Raw genomic sequence first — 16,691 nt, 5'->3', positions numbered from 1 at the left:
CTCCCAAGTAACTGGGATTACAGGCATGTGCCACCACACCTGGCTAATTTTAGTAGAGACGGGGTTTCTCCACGTTGGTCAGGCTGGTCTCAAACTCCCGACCTCAGGTGATCTGCCCGCCCTGGCCTCCCAAAGTGCTGGGATTATAAGCATGAGTCACCGAGCCCAGCCGCCAGCCATCCATCTTTTTTTTTTTTTTTTTTTTTTTTTTGAGACGGAGTCTTGCTGTGTCACCCAGGCTGGAGTGCAGTGGCTGGATCTCAGCTCACTGCAAGCTCCTCCTCTCGGGTTCACGCCATTCTCCTGCCTCAGCCTCCCGAGTAGCTGGGACTACAGGCACCCACCACTTCGCCCGGCTAGTTTTTTGTATGTTTAGTAGAGACGGGGTTTCACCATGTTAGCCAGGATGGTCTCGATCTCCTGACCTCATGATTCGCCCGTCTCGGCCTCCCAAAGTGCTGGGATTACAGGCTTGAGCCACCGCGCCCGGCAAGCCATCCATCTTAATAACAGGAGACAATGATTTTAGAGTAATATGCTCATATAATTGGTTGCTATATCCTTATTTTATTTTCTTGAGACAGGGTCTTGCTCTGTTGTCCAAGCTGGATTGCAGTGGTGCAATCATAGCCCACGGCAGCTTCAACCTCTGGAATTCAGTGATCCTCCTGCTTCAGCCTCCTAAGTAGCTAGGACTGCAGTTGCACACTGCCACACCAGATAATTTTTTTTTTTAAGTTTGGAGACAGAGTCTCGCTCTGTCGCCCAGGCTAGAGTGCAGCGGCGTGATCTTGGCTCATTGCAACCTCTGTCTCCCGGGTTCAAGCGATTCTCCTACCTCAAGCCCCCTGAGTAGCTGGGACTACAGGCAAGCACCATACCTGGATAATTTTTTTTATATTTTTAGTAGAGACGGGGTTTCACCATGTTGGTCAGGCTGGTCTTGAACTCCTGAACTCAAATCATCCGCCTGCCTCAGCCTCCCAAAGTGCTGGGATTACAGGCATGAGCCACCATGCCCAGGCACATCTAGATAATTTTATAAAGAAATTTTTTTTCTTTTTTTTAGGAACAGGGTCTCACTATGTTGCCCAGGCTGGCCCTGAACTCCTGGCCTCAAGTGATCCTCCTGCCTTAGCCTCCCAAAGTTGCAGGATTATAGGCATGAGCCACCAAGCCCAGATGGTTACTATATTTTTATTTGAACTTATGTAAAGACTTCCAACTCAATGCTGAGAAACACTACATAAAGCAAAATGTAGAAATATAGGGTAAAAACTTAATTCTTAGTTCCCAGAAATAAGAATCAAGTCATTTAAAGTCCTTGTGAAAAGCCAGGCGCCGTGGCTCACGGCTATAATCCCAGCACTTGGGGAAGCGGAAGAGGGCATATCACTTGAGGCCAGGAGTTTGACACCAGCCTGGCCAACATGGTGAAACCCTGTCTCTAATAAAAATACAAAAAATTGGCTGGGTGTGGTCGTGTTTGCCTGTAATCCCAGCTGCTTGGGAGGCTGAGGCAGAATTGCTTCAACCTGGGAGGTGGACGTTGCAGTGAGCTGAGATTGCACCACTGCACTCCAGCCTGGGTGACAGAGCAAGACTCTGTCTCAAAAAAAAAAAAAAAAAAAAAAGTCCTTCTGCAGATTTCTGTTTAATGATTGGTTTGTAAAAAGGTCTTCATGTGCATTTGTTGGGGAGGGAGGTTATAAGAAACCTCTGTACCTTCCACATAATTTTGCTATGAACCTAAAACTGCTCCAAAAGAAAATAAAACCTTTTGTTTTTTTTTTTTTTTTTTTTGAGACGGAGTTTCACTCTGTCACCCAGGCTGGAGTGCAGTGGTGTGATCTCAGCTCACCACAACCTCCGCCTCCCAGGTTCAAGCAATTCTCCTGCCTCAGCCTCCCAAGTAGCTGGGACTACAGGCGCCCCACACCCAACTAAGTTTTGTATTTTTAGTAGAGATGGGGTTTCGTCATGTTGGCCAGACTGGTCTCGAACTCCTGACCCCAGGTGATCCACCCACCTCGGCCTCCCAAAGTGCTGGGATTACAGGCATGAGCCACTGTGCCCGACCTTAAAGTCTATTTTTAAAAAGTCTTTAAAAGGACATCGATTTATTATACTCACTGTCCATTTGTAAACCCAGCCCTTTGATAGTATCAGTGCAAATTCCTTTTCTAGGAAATAGAATTATACCCTTGAGTTCACTTTGTGGCTTTCCTTCTTCAAAAGTCGATTTTGACATCTACTGACCTCCAGAATAAACCTCCCCCCAAAAATATTCAACCTATAGAAAGAAAGACTATTTTGGGCCAGGCACATTGGCTCACACCTATAATCCCAGCACTCTGGGAGGCCGAAGCAGGTGGATCATTTGAAACCGGGAGTTCAAGACCAACCTGGCCAACATGATGAAACAGTAAAAATACAAAATTAGCCAGTGTGGTGGTGGGTGCCTGTAATCCCAGCTACCTGGGTGGCTGAGGCAGGAGAATTGCTTGAATCTGGGAGGAGGAAGTTGCAGTGAGCCAAGATCGTGCCACTTGGGCAACAGAGCAAGACTGTGTCTCAAAAAAAGAAAAAGAAAGGAAAAAGAAAGAAAAGACTATTTTGCGTTAAAGTGTGAGAAGTACATTAGTTTTGCCTTTCCCCCCCCCCCCCCGAGATGGAGTCTCACTCTGTCACCCAGGCTGGAGTTCACTGGCACAATCTCAGCTCACTGCAACCTCTGCCTCCCAGGTTGAAGCAATTCTCATACCTCAGTCTCCTGAGTAGCTGGGATTACAGGCGCCTGCCACCATGTCCAGCTAATTTTTGTATTTTTAGTAGAGACAGAGTTTCACCATGTTGGCCAGGCTGGTCTTGAACTCCTGACCTTGTGATCCACCCACCTTGGCCTTCCAAAGTGCTGGGATTACAGGTGTGAGCCACTGTGCCCGGCCTAGTTTTGCCTTTTAACTGATAAGCTCTAATCAGGGCATATGGTAATGCAAACTGAGAAATTTAAATAATAAGACAAAATGAGAAAAACTAAAGAGAAAAAATTTTTTTTTACCTTGTCTGTATTAAGAAAACAAACAGGATTATTGGGTTCAAATACTCCCATCAGCCAAGGATTATCAGAATAGTCAGCATAAAATTCCAGGTCCAGCTTCACATCTTTAAAGTGAGGTAGGTTTATCACTGCATTGGCCACTTTGTCTGATCCACACTCCAGCTTGCCCTCATAGGTCAGTTTATTACTTAAGGACATAATTTTACTAAGGGAATTACAAAAGATAATGTTAGTTTTGGCAGGCGGAAACAAATATGAAAACCACTCCCAGCTAACACTGTTACAAATACCTGTTCATTCTGTACTGCACGGTTAACTGTACAACAGCATTTTTACTCTGCTCCAGCCTCTTGAATAAGCTTTCACTCATGCCAAGAGCTCTGTCAACAAATCAGATTCAGGTTTATCAGTGTACTAAATATGCTCCTTGAAATGAATCTGGTTCAAAATTAACACTTAAATGTCTGCCTACCTTGCTTCACGGTTTAGCACCAGGGGAGGAAGCTGCTGATGGTCCCCCACTAACACAAATCTCCGTGAAAAAAAAAGGGGGCCCAGACAAATTGGTTGGCTGATTTGAGAGGCTTCATCCACAATACAAAAATCAAAAATTTTACGGGAGAATATTGGATGGTTTATTCCCATACATGTTGTTGCAACTATAAGCTAAAAACAAGGAAAACAGATCAGTTATTTAATATGTAAAAGAAATGTTGTTTTGTTTCTCTCATTTTTGAAATGAAAAGATCAAAAGGTTTTTGTTCTATGGCATCAGGAATTCTTCGATATCATTTAATTCCAATGCTCACATTCGGATATTTCCCTGTGGAAATCTGGAACATTCAAGAGGCAGTAAGTTAGTTAGGTTGTTTTTTTTTTTCTTAATGTCAACCAGGACTTTGCTTCTGGGAAAATGGAGTACTTTGCCTTATTCTTTCCACAAACACAACTAAACTCCTTATGCATTATGTGTATAAAACAAACAAAAGAAGACTCTGAAAGGTGGACAGAAGGCAGACTAGCTAGGGAGCTTAGGACCAAAGAAACAACACGGTAGTTGATTCCCTGGGCTTTCTTTTTGCCTCATAGATCCCAGATTTGGAACTGAGAGAGCCACAACCCAAAAACACCAGTGGGTGCTGACTAAAAACAGCTGCAACCAAAGTCTGCTCTCTTTAGCTGAAGGAACAGGAAAGGGAAAGCCTAGCTAGACAGAAAATTTTCACACAATAACCACTCTAGCCACATATCGCAGGAAAAAAAGTACAGCCCCACAACCACAGACACCAGCAAACACTGAGGAGGGTAGATCTCTGCCCTTCTCAAGGCTGTAACAAGGTGCCCCACACCCCACCAGGCTGGTATCAGAGAAAGCCAAGTAGAGTCAGGTCTTTCATCCCTGATGACTGGTAACTGGTACCAACCCCACATGTTAGTAGAGACCACATCAGAAGCCTAGACTTCCACCCCTACCAAGCAGACCCAGCAGTAATGAGGAACCTCCCATTTTGGTCAAAGAGGGCTGAGTGGGGAACCCAGACTCTGATTCCCACCTGGCAGTAATGAAATGGTACCCCCTCTTCCCCCACCACGGCACTGTGAGAGGAAGCCAGCTAAAACAGAAGTTTTCAGTAACAATAAAATATGCTTATGTTTCAATAAAAAAATCAATCATTATAAGACGAACCAGGAAAATCTCAAACTCAATGAAAAAAGATGACAATCTATAAATGCCAACACCAGAATGACAGAGATGTCAGAACTATCTGACCAAGATTTTAAAGTAGGCATGGTAATAACATTTTAATGAGTGATTATGAACACACTTGAATATGAATCAAAAAACAAAGTCTCGGTCAATAAATAGAAGATAAAAGGAGCCAAATGGAAATTTTAGAACTAAAAATATGATAACTGGGGCAGGCGCAGTGGCTCACGCCTGTAATCCCAATACTTTGGGAGACCAAGGTGGGCAGACTGCTGGAGCTCAGGAGTTTGAGACCAACCCGAGCAACACGGTGAAAACCTGTCTCTACAAAAAATACTAAAATAAGCTGAGCATGGTGGCATACATCTATAGTCCCACCTACTTGGAGGGCTGAGGCAGGAGGATCACTTGAGCCAAGGAGGTCGAGGCTGCAGTGAGCCATGATCATGCCACTGCGCTCCAGCCTGGGTGACAAAGTGAGTCACTGTCTCAAAACAAACAAAACAAAACAGGCCTGAGGCCGCTGGTAGCCAGAGGGTCACCATGAAGTTCAATCCCTTTGTGACCTTGGACTGCAGCAAAAACCACAAACGTCACTTCAATGCCTCCTTGCACGTGCACAGGAAGATCATGTCATCCCACTCTCCAAGGAGCTGTGGCAGAAGTACAATGTCCACTCCATGTCCATCCGCAAGGATGACGAGGTCCAGGTAGTTCAAGGACACTACAAAGGTCAGCAAATTGGCAAGGTAGTCCAGGTGTACAGAAAGAAATATGTCATCTACATCAAGCAGGTGCAGCATGAGTAGGCCAACAGCACAACCGCTCATGTGGGTACTCATCCGAGCAAGGTGGTTATATTTTGTATTTAATAAAAATACAAAAAATTAACCAGGCATGGTAGTGCACGCCTGTAGTCCTAGCTACTTGGGAAGCTGAGGCATGAGAATCATTTGAACCTGGGAGGCAGAGGTTACAGCAAGCCAAGATCGGGCCATTGCACTCCATCCTGGGTGACAGAGGAAGATTCTGTCTCAAAAAAGAAAACCTTCAGCATCTAGGGCCAGACAGAGTTCTTAGACTTGAGACCAAAAGTATAATCTATAAAAGGAAAAAATTTATATACCGGACTTCCTCAAAAAAACCTTTTGTAGCCAGGTACAGTGGCTCATGCCTGTAATCCCAGCACTTTGGGAGGCTGAGGCAGGAGGATCACCTGAGAGGTCAGGAGCTTGAGACCAGCCTGGCCAACACAGCGAAACCTCATCTCTACTAAAAATACAAAAATTAGCCAGGCATGGTGGCTCATGCCTGTAGTTCCAGTTACTTGAAAGGCTGAGGCAGGAGAATTGCTTGAACCTGGGAGGCAGAGGCTGCAGTGAGTGGAGATCACACCACTGCACTCCAGCCTGGGTGACACAGTAAGAGTCTGTATCAAAAAATAAATAAATAAATAAAACCACCTTTTGCTCTGCATAAGACCCTATGAGGAGGATAAAAAGCAAGTGATAGAGTGAGAGAAAATACCTGCAAACCACATATCCATTAAAGGGCTACTATTAGAATATACATCTTAAAAATTCTCAAAACTCAACACTACAAAGCATATAATCCAAAATGGGCAAAAACATGAAGAGGAGATACAGATGACAAATAAGCACATGAAAACCTCATTATGGGCCGGGTGTAGTGGCTCAAGCCTATAATCCCAGCACTTTGGGAGCCTGAGGCGGGTGGATCACCTGAGGTCAGGAGTTCGAGACCAGCCTGGCCAACATGGTGAAACTCTGTCTCTACTAAAAAAAAAAAAAAACAAACATGTGGCGCATGCCTGTAATCCCAGTTACTTGGGAGGCTGAGGCAGGAGAATCACTTGAACCTGGGAGGCAGAGGTTGCAGTGAGCCAAGATCACGCCACTGCACTCCAGCCTCGGCAGTAACAGGGAAACTCCGTCTCAAAAACAAAACAAAAAAAAAACCCACCACATTATGGCTGGATACACTGGCTCACACCTGTAATTCCAACACTTTGGGAGGCAGAGAGAGGTAGGAGGATCACTTGAGCCCAGGAGTTCAAGATCAGCCTCGACAACATAAAAAAATTTAAAATATTTAGGCAGGCATGGTGGTACATGCCTGTATAGTTCCAGCTACTCAGGAGGCTGAGGCAGAAAGATCACTTGAGCCCAATAAGTCAGGGCAGCAGTGAGCCGTGGTCTCACCAGTGCACTCCAGCCTGGGCAACAGAGCACGACCTTGTCTCAAACATACATACACACATACATACACACACACACACATTTTAACTACTGGGTAAATGCAAATTAAAATCTCCAAACACCTACCAAAATGGCTAAAATTAAAAATAGTATCAGTTGGGAACGGTGGCTCACGCCTCTAATCCCAGCACTTTGGGAGGTCAAAGCAGGTGGATCATGAGGTCAGGAGTTCAAGACCAGCCTGGCCAACATGGTGAAACCTCATCTCTACTAAAAATACAACAAAATTAGCCAGGCGTGGTGGCACATGCCTATAATCCTAGCTACTCAGGAGGCTGAGGCAGCAGAATTGCTTGAATCCGGGAGGCGAAGGTTGCAGTGACCTCAGATTGCACCACTGCACTCCAGCCTGGGTGCCAGAGCGAGATTCCATCTCAGAAAAAAATTTAAAAAAAATAGTATCGCCACCAAATGCTGAGGAGATCACTCAAACATGTAAAATGTTCCTACTTAGAAAAACAGTTTGGTAGATTAAAAAAAAAAAAGAACACGCAACTACTAATCAATTCAGAAATTGTACTACTGGGAATTTATCCCAGGGAAATGAAGACTTACGTTACACAAAAACCTGTAACATGAGTGTTTACAGCAGCTTTATTCATAATATCTGAAAACTGGAAACAATCCAGATTTTCAGAGGGTGAATGGTTAAACACAATGCAGTACATCCATATTTTGGAAAAATACTTGGCAACAAAAAGGAACAAACTATTAATAGATACAACTATCTAGGGGAAGCTCCGGAGAATCAGGCTGAGTGAAAAACACCAATCCCAAAAGGCTACTGCATTTAGGTAACATTCTCCAACGACCAAATTATCAAAATGGAGATCAGAGTCTCAGAGTTATGGCTGTCAGAGTTTAAAGAGGGGCAAGGCAAGACAGAAGTGGATACAACTATAAAAGTGCAACATGAGGAATCTTGTGGTAATAGAATAGGGACTGTATCAATGTCAACATCCTGGGTGTGACATTGTACTACAGATTTGCAAGATGTCACCACTGGATAAAGGCGACACAGGCTCTCTCTAGTATTTCTTACAACTGCATGTGAATCTACAATTACCTTAAAATGAAATGTTTAATTTAATAAAAATGTTAACCCGATATACATCTTAGCCAGTTCTAAATTTATAAATAACAGGACAGATATTAGACAAAAATATGCTAGCATTAGACAAAGGAGGTAAAGGTAAAGGAACAATCTATTAAATCTAATTCTTGGGAAATTTTTTAAAGACAAAAATATCAGTTAAACCAGGTACTACAGCCGCACCCATAATCCCAGCTACTTGATGGAAGGTTCGCTTAAAACAAAACAAAACAAAACAAAAAAGCCGGGCGAGGTAGTTCACGCCTGTAATCCCAGCGCTTTGGGAGGCCGAGGCAGGAGGGTAACCTGAGGCGGGAGTGCGAGATTAGCCTGATCAACATGGAGAAACCACACCTCTACTGAAAATATAAAATTAGCACAGTGTGGTCACGCATGCCTGTAAATCCCAGCTACTTGGGAGGCTGAAGCAGGAGAATCACTTGAACCCAGGAGGCGGAGGCTGCGGTGAGCTGAGATGGCGCCATTGCCCAGCCTGGGCAACAAGGGCGAAACTCCATCTAAAAAAAAAAAGAAAAAATTAGCCGGGCGTGGTGGCGGGCACCTGTAGTCCCAGCTACTCAGGAGGCTGAAGCAGGAGAATGGCGTGAACCCGGGAGGCAAACCTTGCAGTGAGCCGAGATTGCGCTGGTGCACTCCAGCCTGGGCGACAGAGCGAGACTCCGTCTCAAAAAAACAAAACAAAAAAAAGAACTCCCAGTATAGGCCGGGCGCGGTGGCTCAAGCCTGTAATCCCAGCACTTTGGGAGGCCGAGATGGGCGGATCACAAGGTCAGGAGATTGAGACCATCCTGGCTAACCCAGTGAAACTCCGTCTCTACTAAAAAATACAAAAAACTAGCCGGGCGAGGTGGCGGGCGCCTGTAGTCCCAGCTACTCAGGAGGCTGAGGCAGGAGAATGGCGTGAACCCGGGAGGCGGAGCTTGCAGTGAGCTGAGATCCGGCCACTGCATTCCAGCCTGGGCGGCAGAGCCAGACTCCGTCTCAAAAAAAAAAAAAAAAAAAAGAACTGCCAGTATAAATAAACATTAAAATAACAAAATAAAATAAAAGTTAGGTTCTATATAAAAGCTTAGAGACAGTCATCACAAGACTATTAAGTACCATTGCTTCTAATTCAAACTTGCAAAGAAACCCTGATTTTTTTTTTTTTTTTTGAGCTGGAGTCTCGCATTGTCGCCTGGGCTGGAGTGCAGTGGCGCCATTTCGGCTCACTTCAACCTCTGCCTCCCAGGTTCAAGCGATTATCCTTGCCTCAGCCTCCCAAGTAGCTGGAATTACAGGCACCCGCCACCACACCCGGGTAATTTTTTTTTGTATTTTTAGTACAGACAGGGTTTCACTATGTTGGCCAGGCTGGTCTCGAACTCTTGACGTCGTGATCCGCCCACCTCGGACTCCCAAAGTGCTGGGATTACAAGCGTGAGCCACCACGCCTGGCTGAAATCCTGATAATTACCAGTTTTCTAGGATATTTGAAACTATTCGAGAGCCCTAAATAATAAACCCAAAATCTTATTTCAGTTCAGAAGGAAACAGCAAACTATAAGGTAATAAACTGGTCATATAGTACATATAAATCAATCATGTGCAAATTCAGTCAATGTGACTAAAATCACCAGAGTTTCTCCCCTCATTCTGGCTATGGACATTAACTGTTAGTATTATTATACAATAATTGTGCTTACTTGACTATTGTAGAGTTCTTCTAGAAGAGCTAAGGATTTAATGGACTTTGATCTGCAAATTTCTTGCTCTGTAAATTGCTGGATAGCTGGATGAACCTTCTGAGTCTGACCCAAACGCAAAAATCCTATTTTAAACTTGGCTAACTTCAAAAGAATATTGTCAACAGCAGAATGTGTATAGCTGGTCAACAAAACGCTAAAACCACAGGCATAGAGAATTCTTACCTAATAATGGGTAAGAGAAAAAAGAAAAAACAGCCTTACTTTTAATTCCAGATAAATTTTAACATGTTTATAAATTTAACAAGAACCATATCTAAGAGCTGATTTTAAAAAAATTATGAAGCCAAAACATTTTACAAAAATCACATGACAATATTATACGTTATTAATAATACATCAATAATACATCATAGGCCAGGCATGGTGGCTCACGCTCATAATTCCAGCACTTTGGGAGGCTGAGGCAAGTGGATCACTTGAACCCAGAAATTCAAGACTAGCCTGGGCAACAAAGTGAGATCCCATCTCTTTTTTAAAAATTCTTTTTTAATTAGCCAGGTGAGGTGGTGCACCCCTGTGGTCCCAACTACTTGGGAGGCTCGGGAACGAGGACTGTTTCAGCCCAGGAGGTTGAGGCTGCATGAACTGTGATCATGCCACTGCATTCCAACCTGGTCTCAAATATCAACCCTCCTGACTCAGACTCCCAAAGTGCTGGGATTACAGGTATGATCCACCTCGCCTGGCCTACATAACAAGACTCCGTCTCAAAAAAAAAAAAAAGAAAAAAAAAGAAATTTACTGACATGGAAAAAAAATCCAAGAAAAATCTCTTTTTTTTTTTTTTTTTTCTTCTTTAGGACAGAGCTTTGCTCTTGTTGCCCAGGTTGGAGTGCAATGGCATGATCTTGGCTCACTGCAATCTCCGCCTCCTGGGGTTCAAGTGATTCTCCTGCCTCAGCCTCCCCAGTAAAGCTAGGACTATAGGCGCCCGCCACTACGTCCAGCCAATTTTTGTATTTTTAGTAGAGATGGGGTTTCACCGTGTTGGCCAGGCTGGTCTCGAACTCCTGACCTCAAGTGATCTGCCTGCCTCAGCCTCCGAAAGCGCTGGGATTACAGGCGTGAGCCACCATGCCCAGCCTCTAACATCATCTTTAAAGGGAAAGGAAAACATACAGTGATATATATCACATACCACTAACGGAAAGAGATCTTAGAAAATTCTAAATGCAAGAAATCTACAACATGATTACAACTGTTTGTGATTCAGCTTTACTATTTCTCATGTCATTCTAAAAAGTTCATTTGAAACAATGACAGTTTGAATTAAAATTCAGCCCTTTTGATATTAAATATTACATCCTCTGAACTGAGGAGAAGCTGATACAAATATTTCGTTTCTAAGCAGAAGAATAATAACCTTACAAGAGTACATATCGTAGTTGTTTTTCCTGTCCCAGGCATTCCCACGATGAGTGTGTAGTCTTTTGAAAGAAGTACCTTTTTCATCGCTTGCCTCTGAGGCTTATTCAAACCTACGTTTAAATTCAAAAATAACAGGAAAAAGAGTGTTGAATTTCAAAGGAAAAGTTAATTATTTTATCAGAAAAGCAGTCTCTATTCGAGTCTATTCTTCAATACAAAACCATTTCCAAAGAGTCTTGGTCTAAACATTGTAATTGCAAGTCTAATCAAGATATTAGACCACAGTATAAATCAAATAGAAACAAGAAAAATTAATCAAAGCAGACACGGTGATTTTAGCATACCCTTTAGAATGCAGGCAACTGTATCCTTTGCATCATGTGGAAGAACAGAACTAAGGTAGGATGTAAACTGAGGTTCACGAAAGTCAATAATTAAATCTCGAAGTTTTTTGCTGAAAAGTGAAAAAGCACTTTTAGTAATATTCCTTAGAAAAGTGGAGTGAAATTCAAATTTGCTCATTGTTACAAACCTGACAAATGTGTTTTCCATCAATTTAGAAAGATTTCCTAATGGGGTCTCTATATCACAACTTTTTTCTTCCTGGTCTAATCTGAACAAAATTGATTCTGGAAGGACCGACAAGTTTCTAAAACAACAAAACAAATATACATGAATGTTTTCTGTTTCACATAGTCTGTATAAGAAATATGCTGCTATCTGCTAAAATAATAAATGGGCCAGAATAGCTATTAAAATAGCTACCAGTCCTCAGTCACACTTGCCAATCAAGGAGAGCATGAGGCCCTGGATTGGTGGGAAAAGGCAGAGGGAAGGGGAAGGTACAAGGCACCAAGGTCAAAGCAATTAATAATTGGGAACCTGCAACATTTGCTGAAAATTCACTTACCCTTGCAATCAAACATGGGTTCACCATCCCAAGAGGGATCCTGAATGCATGGCTCTTCCCTCCTCTAACCTGGAGTGCAGGCTTCTTTCCTGCCACCTTCTCCCACTCTTCTATCTGTCCCTTAATCCCTGGTATTCCCTAGAATCCCTTCCCTGGTTCATTGTACTACTCTTTCTCATTGTTTTCTCCAGGGTCCCAGGCCCTCACGTACCTCCAAATTCCAAATTCCATCTTTAGGCCTGACTTCACACTCCTCTCCCACCTGGTTCCTCACCCAAGCTTTGGGTTTGGATATTTGGTAGGCAGCGAGATCTCTCCACTTAGCTAAACCCAGGCTATGAAAGCACAGTACATTCAAAGCAGAACTCCTCCTCATCACTGCTGAACCCCATGCTCCTTCTCTGGTCCTGATCACAATTAATGGCATTTGCATTTGCACTGCTGTCTTGATCCTTCCCTCTCCCTCATTCTCTCCCCAACCCGCATACCCAATCAGTATCCAAACGTCAGCCAATTTTACTTTCTAAATACTTCTCAAAGTCATTCCATTCGCTCTGCCAACACTACCCTGCCTCAGTTGCCTCTAGCCTGGGTCACTGCAACAACTTCCAGGTTTGCTTTTAGTTTTTCTTCCATTAATTAACTTAATTCTCTACAACGTAGCCAAAGGAAAATGCAAATCCAATGATTTCTACTCTTCTGTTTAAAACTTTTCAATACATCAGAATAAATAAAATCTAAAGTTTTTTTTGTTTTTTTTTTTGAAAGAGGGTCTTGCTCTATTGCCTAGGCTAGTGTGCAGTGGCATGATCATGGCTCATTGCAGCCTTGAACTCCTGGGCTCAAGCAATTATCTCACCTCAGTCCCCTGAGTAGCTGGGACTATACATGTACACTACCACACCTGGCTAATTTTTTAATTTTTTGGAGAGACGGGGGTCTCACTATGTGGCCCAGAATGGCAAACTTTTTAACATGGTATACAAGACATTCTATGACCTGATCTCTCTAATAACTCTCTTCCTTATATTTTATATTCCAGAAATAACATAATCACCTGCATTTTCCTGAATGCTTCATGTCACACTACATCACACCTTTGTGCAACAGGTTTGCCCAGTATAGTATTCTCTTCTCACACTGTTTCACCAGACTAATTTATTAATCCACAGGATGAAGATTCAGAATTAGCTCTTCGAAAAGGCTTCCCTTGGCCAGGGACGGTGGCTCACGCCTGTAATCCCAACACTTCAGGAAGCTGAGATGGGAGGATCACTTGAGATCATTGGCCAACATGGTAAAACCCCATGTCTACTAAAAATATAAAAATTAGTCGGTCATGGTGGCACAAGCCTATAATCCCAGCTACTCGGGAGGCTGAGGCAGGAGAATCGCTTGAGCCCAGGAGGCAGAGACTGCAGTGAACTGAGATTGCGCTACTTCACTCCAGTCTGGACAACAGTGATACTATCTCCAAAAAAAAAAAAAAAAAAAAAGCCTTCCCTGAGCCTCCTAAAATTGAATTAAATACCTCTCCTCTGTGTTCCTATCAATTTGAACACATATCATATTAGATTGAAAATAAGCTGGGTGTAGTAGCTCACGCCTATAATGCTAGCACTTCAGGAGGCTGAGGTAAAAGGATCATTTGAGCCCATGAGTTCAAGACCAGCCTGGGCAACATCATGAGACCCCCCCCATCTCTACAAAAAATTTAAAAATTAGCCGGGTATGGTGGCATGCATGTGTGGTCCCAGCTATGCAGGAGGCTGAGGCAGAAGGATTGCTTGATCCCAGGAAGTCCAGGCTGCAGTGAACTATGACCATGCCACTGTACTCCAGCCTGGGCTGGAGTGAGACCGTGTCTCAAAAAAAAAAAAAAAGAAAATATGTATGTCTACATGCAAGACCGTAAATTCCTCAAGGATTTGCAAAGTACTTAATACATGGTAGACGCTAAATAAATACTGCAAAGGATACACAAATCTGAGCAGACAACTGGAATATATCATAACATCTAGACAAGGGGCGGTTATGACTCAACTAAGATTACTGATCAGTAGGGAACAAGCCTGGACATTTCCATTACAGTTACTCAGATGTCACTGAGTCCCAATTGCTGACCTCTATCCATTAAGAAATGGTCAGGCATGCCTGTATTAACTGTAAGAAATGCTGGAAAACACAATCCAGCTGACTGTGAAAGAAGAGGGAATATGGATTATTAGTGAATTGGATATTGTTCTCTGCCACAATTTTTTTTTTCTTTAAGACAGGGTCTCACTCTGTCACTCGGGCTATGTGCAGTGCAGAGGTGTGATCTCAGCTCACTGCAGCCTCAACCTCTTTTTTTTTTTTTTTTTTGAGATTGAGTCTCGCTCTTGTTGCCCAGGCTGGAGTACAGTGGTGTGATCTCAGCTCACCGAAACCTCTGCTTCCCAGGTTCAAGTGATTCTCCTGCCTCAGCCTCCCGAGTAGCTAGGACTACAGGCACATGCTACCACACCCAGCCAGTTGTTTGTATTTTTAGTAGAGACCGGGTTTCACCATGTTAGCCAGGATGGTCTTGATCTCCTGACCTTGTGATCCGCCCACCTCGGCCTTCCAAAGTGCTGGGATTACAGGCATGAGCCACTGCGCCCCACCTACATATTTTTATTTAAACCAGCCACTTTGTTGTAACTGAAATGGGTATACTTATATCAAAACTATAAATGGCAAAAATAAACATTTTTATTTAAAAAAGGAGAGAACAGGCCGGGCGCGGTGGCTCAAGCCTGTAATCCCAGCACTCTGGGAGGCCGAGGCGGGCGGATCACGAGGTCAGGAGATCGAGACCATCCTGGCTAACACGGTGAAACCCCGTCTCTACTAAAAAAATACAAAAAAAACTAGCCGGGCGATGTGGCGGGTGCCTGTAGTCCCAGCTACTTGGGAGGCTGAGGCAGGAGAATGGCGTAAACCCGGGAGGCGGAGCTTGCGGTGAGCTGAGATCCGGCCACTGCACTCTAGCCTGGGCGACAGAGCGAGACTCTGTCTCAAAAAAAAAAAAAAAAAAAAAAAAAAAAAAAAGGAGAGAACAAAATAGTAAGTGCCCAGCACGCAAGGAGAAATAAGCATTATAGCTAACACAGGATGGCATCTATGCTGTCTGCTATACATGCAGTTGTAAGAATTAGATAAGATTACGTCCACATCATCACTATGGAATATAACGTACTAAACAAAACTTTAGCAGTTTGGTAGTTCCTCGAAAGGTTAAATGTGAAATTAGCACATGACCCATGCCTAGGTAACTACAAAGAAAATGAAAGAAATGAAAATATGTCTACCTAAAACTATGCATGTGAATGTTCATAGCAATATTAATCATTACAGCAAAAAAGTGGAAACAACTCAAATGTCCATCAGCTGGTGAACGGATGAACAAAATGTGGTATATCCATACAACAGAATATATTCAGCCATAAAAAAAATGAGGGTCTCATATATGCTAAAACATGAATAAACTTTCCAACATTAGGTGAAGTGAAAGAAGCAAGACATAAAAGGTCACATATTATATGGTTCCACTTATATCATATATCCAGAATGGATGAATCCATACAGAAACAAAGCCAATTTAGTGTTTGCCAGAGACTTCAGGGAGGAGAGAGTGGGAAGTGACTGCGTAATAGGAATGAGGTTTCCTTTTAGGGTGATAAAAGTGTCTTAGAAATAGAAATGATGGCGACACAATATTGGAAATATACTAAACACCACTCAATAATACACATTAAAATGGTTAATGATCAATTTTATGTTATATGAATTTTACCTCAATTTATTTTTAAAAAAAGAATGAAATGCTGATACATGTTAAAACATGAAGATGAATTTCAAAAACAGCATCCTGTGTGAAAAAAGTCAGTCACCAAAGACCACATATTGCATGATTCCATTTATATAAAATGTCTGGGCAAATCTACAGAGACAGAAAGCAGGTTAGTGGTTGCCTTGGGCTGGGGAAATTGGAGGAAAATGAGAAGCGACTACTAAAGGGTATAGGGCTTCTTCCTTGGGGGTTTCTTTTTGGGGTAATGAAAATTCTCAAAGTTAATTATGGTGATGGCTGCACAATGCTGTGAATATAATAAAAACCAGTGAATTGTACATTTTAAATGGATGAACTACATGGATGTGAATTATATATCAATAAAGACATTCTCAAAAAAAAGTAACATTTCATTACCTGTCTAATAAACAAGTTACTGTTGTCGTGTTAATCTCCTTCACATATCCTCTAGACAAAGCAAACAGTGACCTTTCTTCTCCACTTACAATAACTCTGTCACCTGCCAGTAGATTTGTGACTGGGATGGCACCATGTTTACGTTGGAAATTATGTAAATATTGTCCATCACAAATTGCCTTTACATGTTCAGTTCTAATCAGGTGTCCAATGCAACTGCCACTCTTCTCCCTATGAAAAGACCAAAGAGAAAAAACTTTCGTTTATATTAC

At 42.8% G+C, this 16,691-nt stretch overlaps 1 protein-coding gene across 4 annotated transcripts in view; it reads right to left on the bottom strand.

Annotated features, from left to right (window-relative positions):
• The window catches only part of DNA2 (DNA replication helicase/nuclease 2), a 63,512-nt gene that overhangs the window by 7,786 nt on the left and 39,035 nt on the right, over window positions 1-16,691 (bottom strand). For 3 of the 4 annotated variants that reach the window (XM_073019083.1, XM_007963257.3, XM_007963258.3), the window contains exons 10-17: window positions 16,420-16,650; window positions 11,811-11,927; window positions 11,623-11,732; window positions 11,279-11,388; window positions 9,848-10,072; window positions 3,534-3,727; window positions 3,352-3,441; window positions 3,062-3,266 (exon numbers count right to left, since the gene is read on the bottom strand). In XM_073019083.1, the coding sequence (XP_072875184.1) occupies window positions 3,062-3,266; window positions 3,352-3,441; window positions 3,534-3,727; window positions 9,848-10,072; window positions 11,279-11,388; window positions 11,623-11,732; window positions 11,811-11,927; window positions 16,420-16,650 (1,282 nt within the window). The remainder of the gene's footprint in view (window positions 1-3,061; window positions 3,267-3,351; window positions 3,442-3,533; window positions 3,728-9,847; window positions 10,073-11,278; window positions 11,389-11,622; window positions 11,733-11,810; window positions 11,928-16,419; window positions 16,651-16,691) is intronic. The other variant, XM_038009149.2, reaches the window with a different exon arrangement.

The sequence above is a fragment of the Chlorocebus sabaeus genome, chromosome 9 (assembly GCF_047675955.1).
Source record: "Chlorocebus sabaeus isolate Y175 chromosome 9, mChlSab1.0.hap1, whole genome shotgun sequence".
NCBI classification, from domain to species: Eukaryota; Metazoa; Chordata; class Mammalia; order Primates; family Cercopithecidae; genus Chlorocebus; species Chlorocebus sabaeus.
The sequence above is the reverse complement of the archived record's forward strand: the minus strand, read 5'-3'. Positions and strand labels throughout refer to the sequence as shown.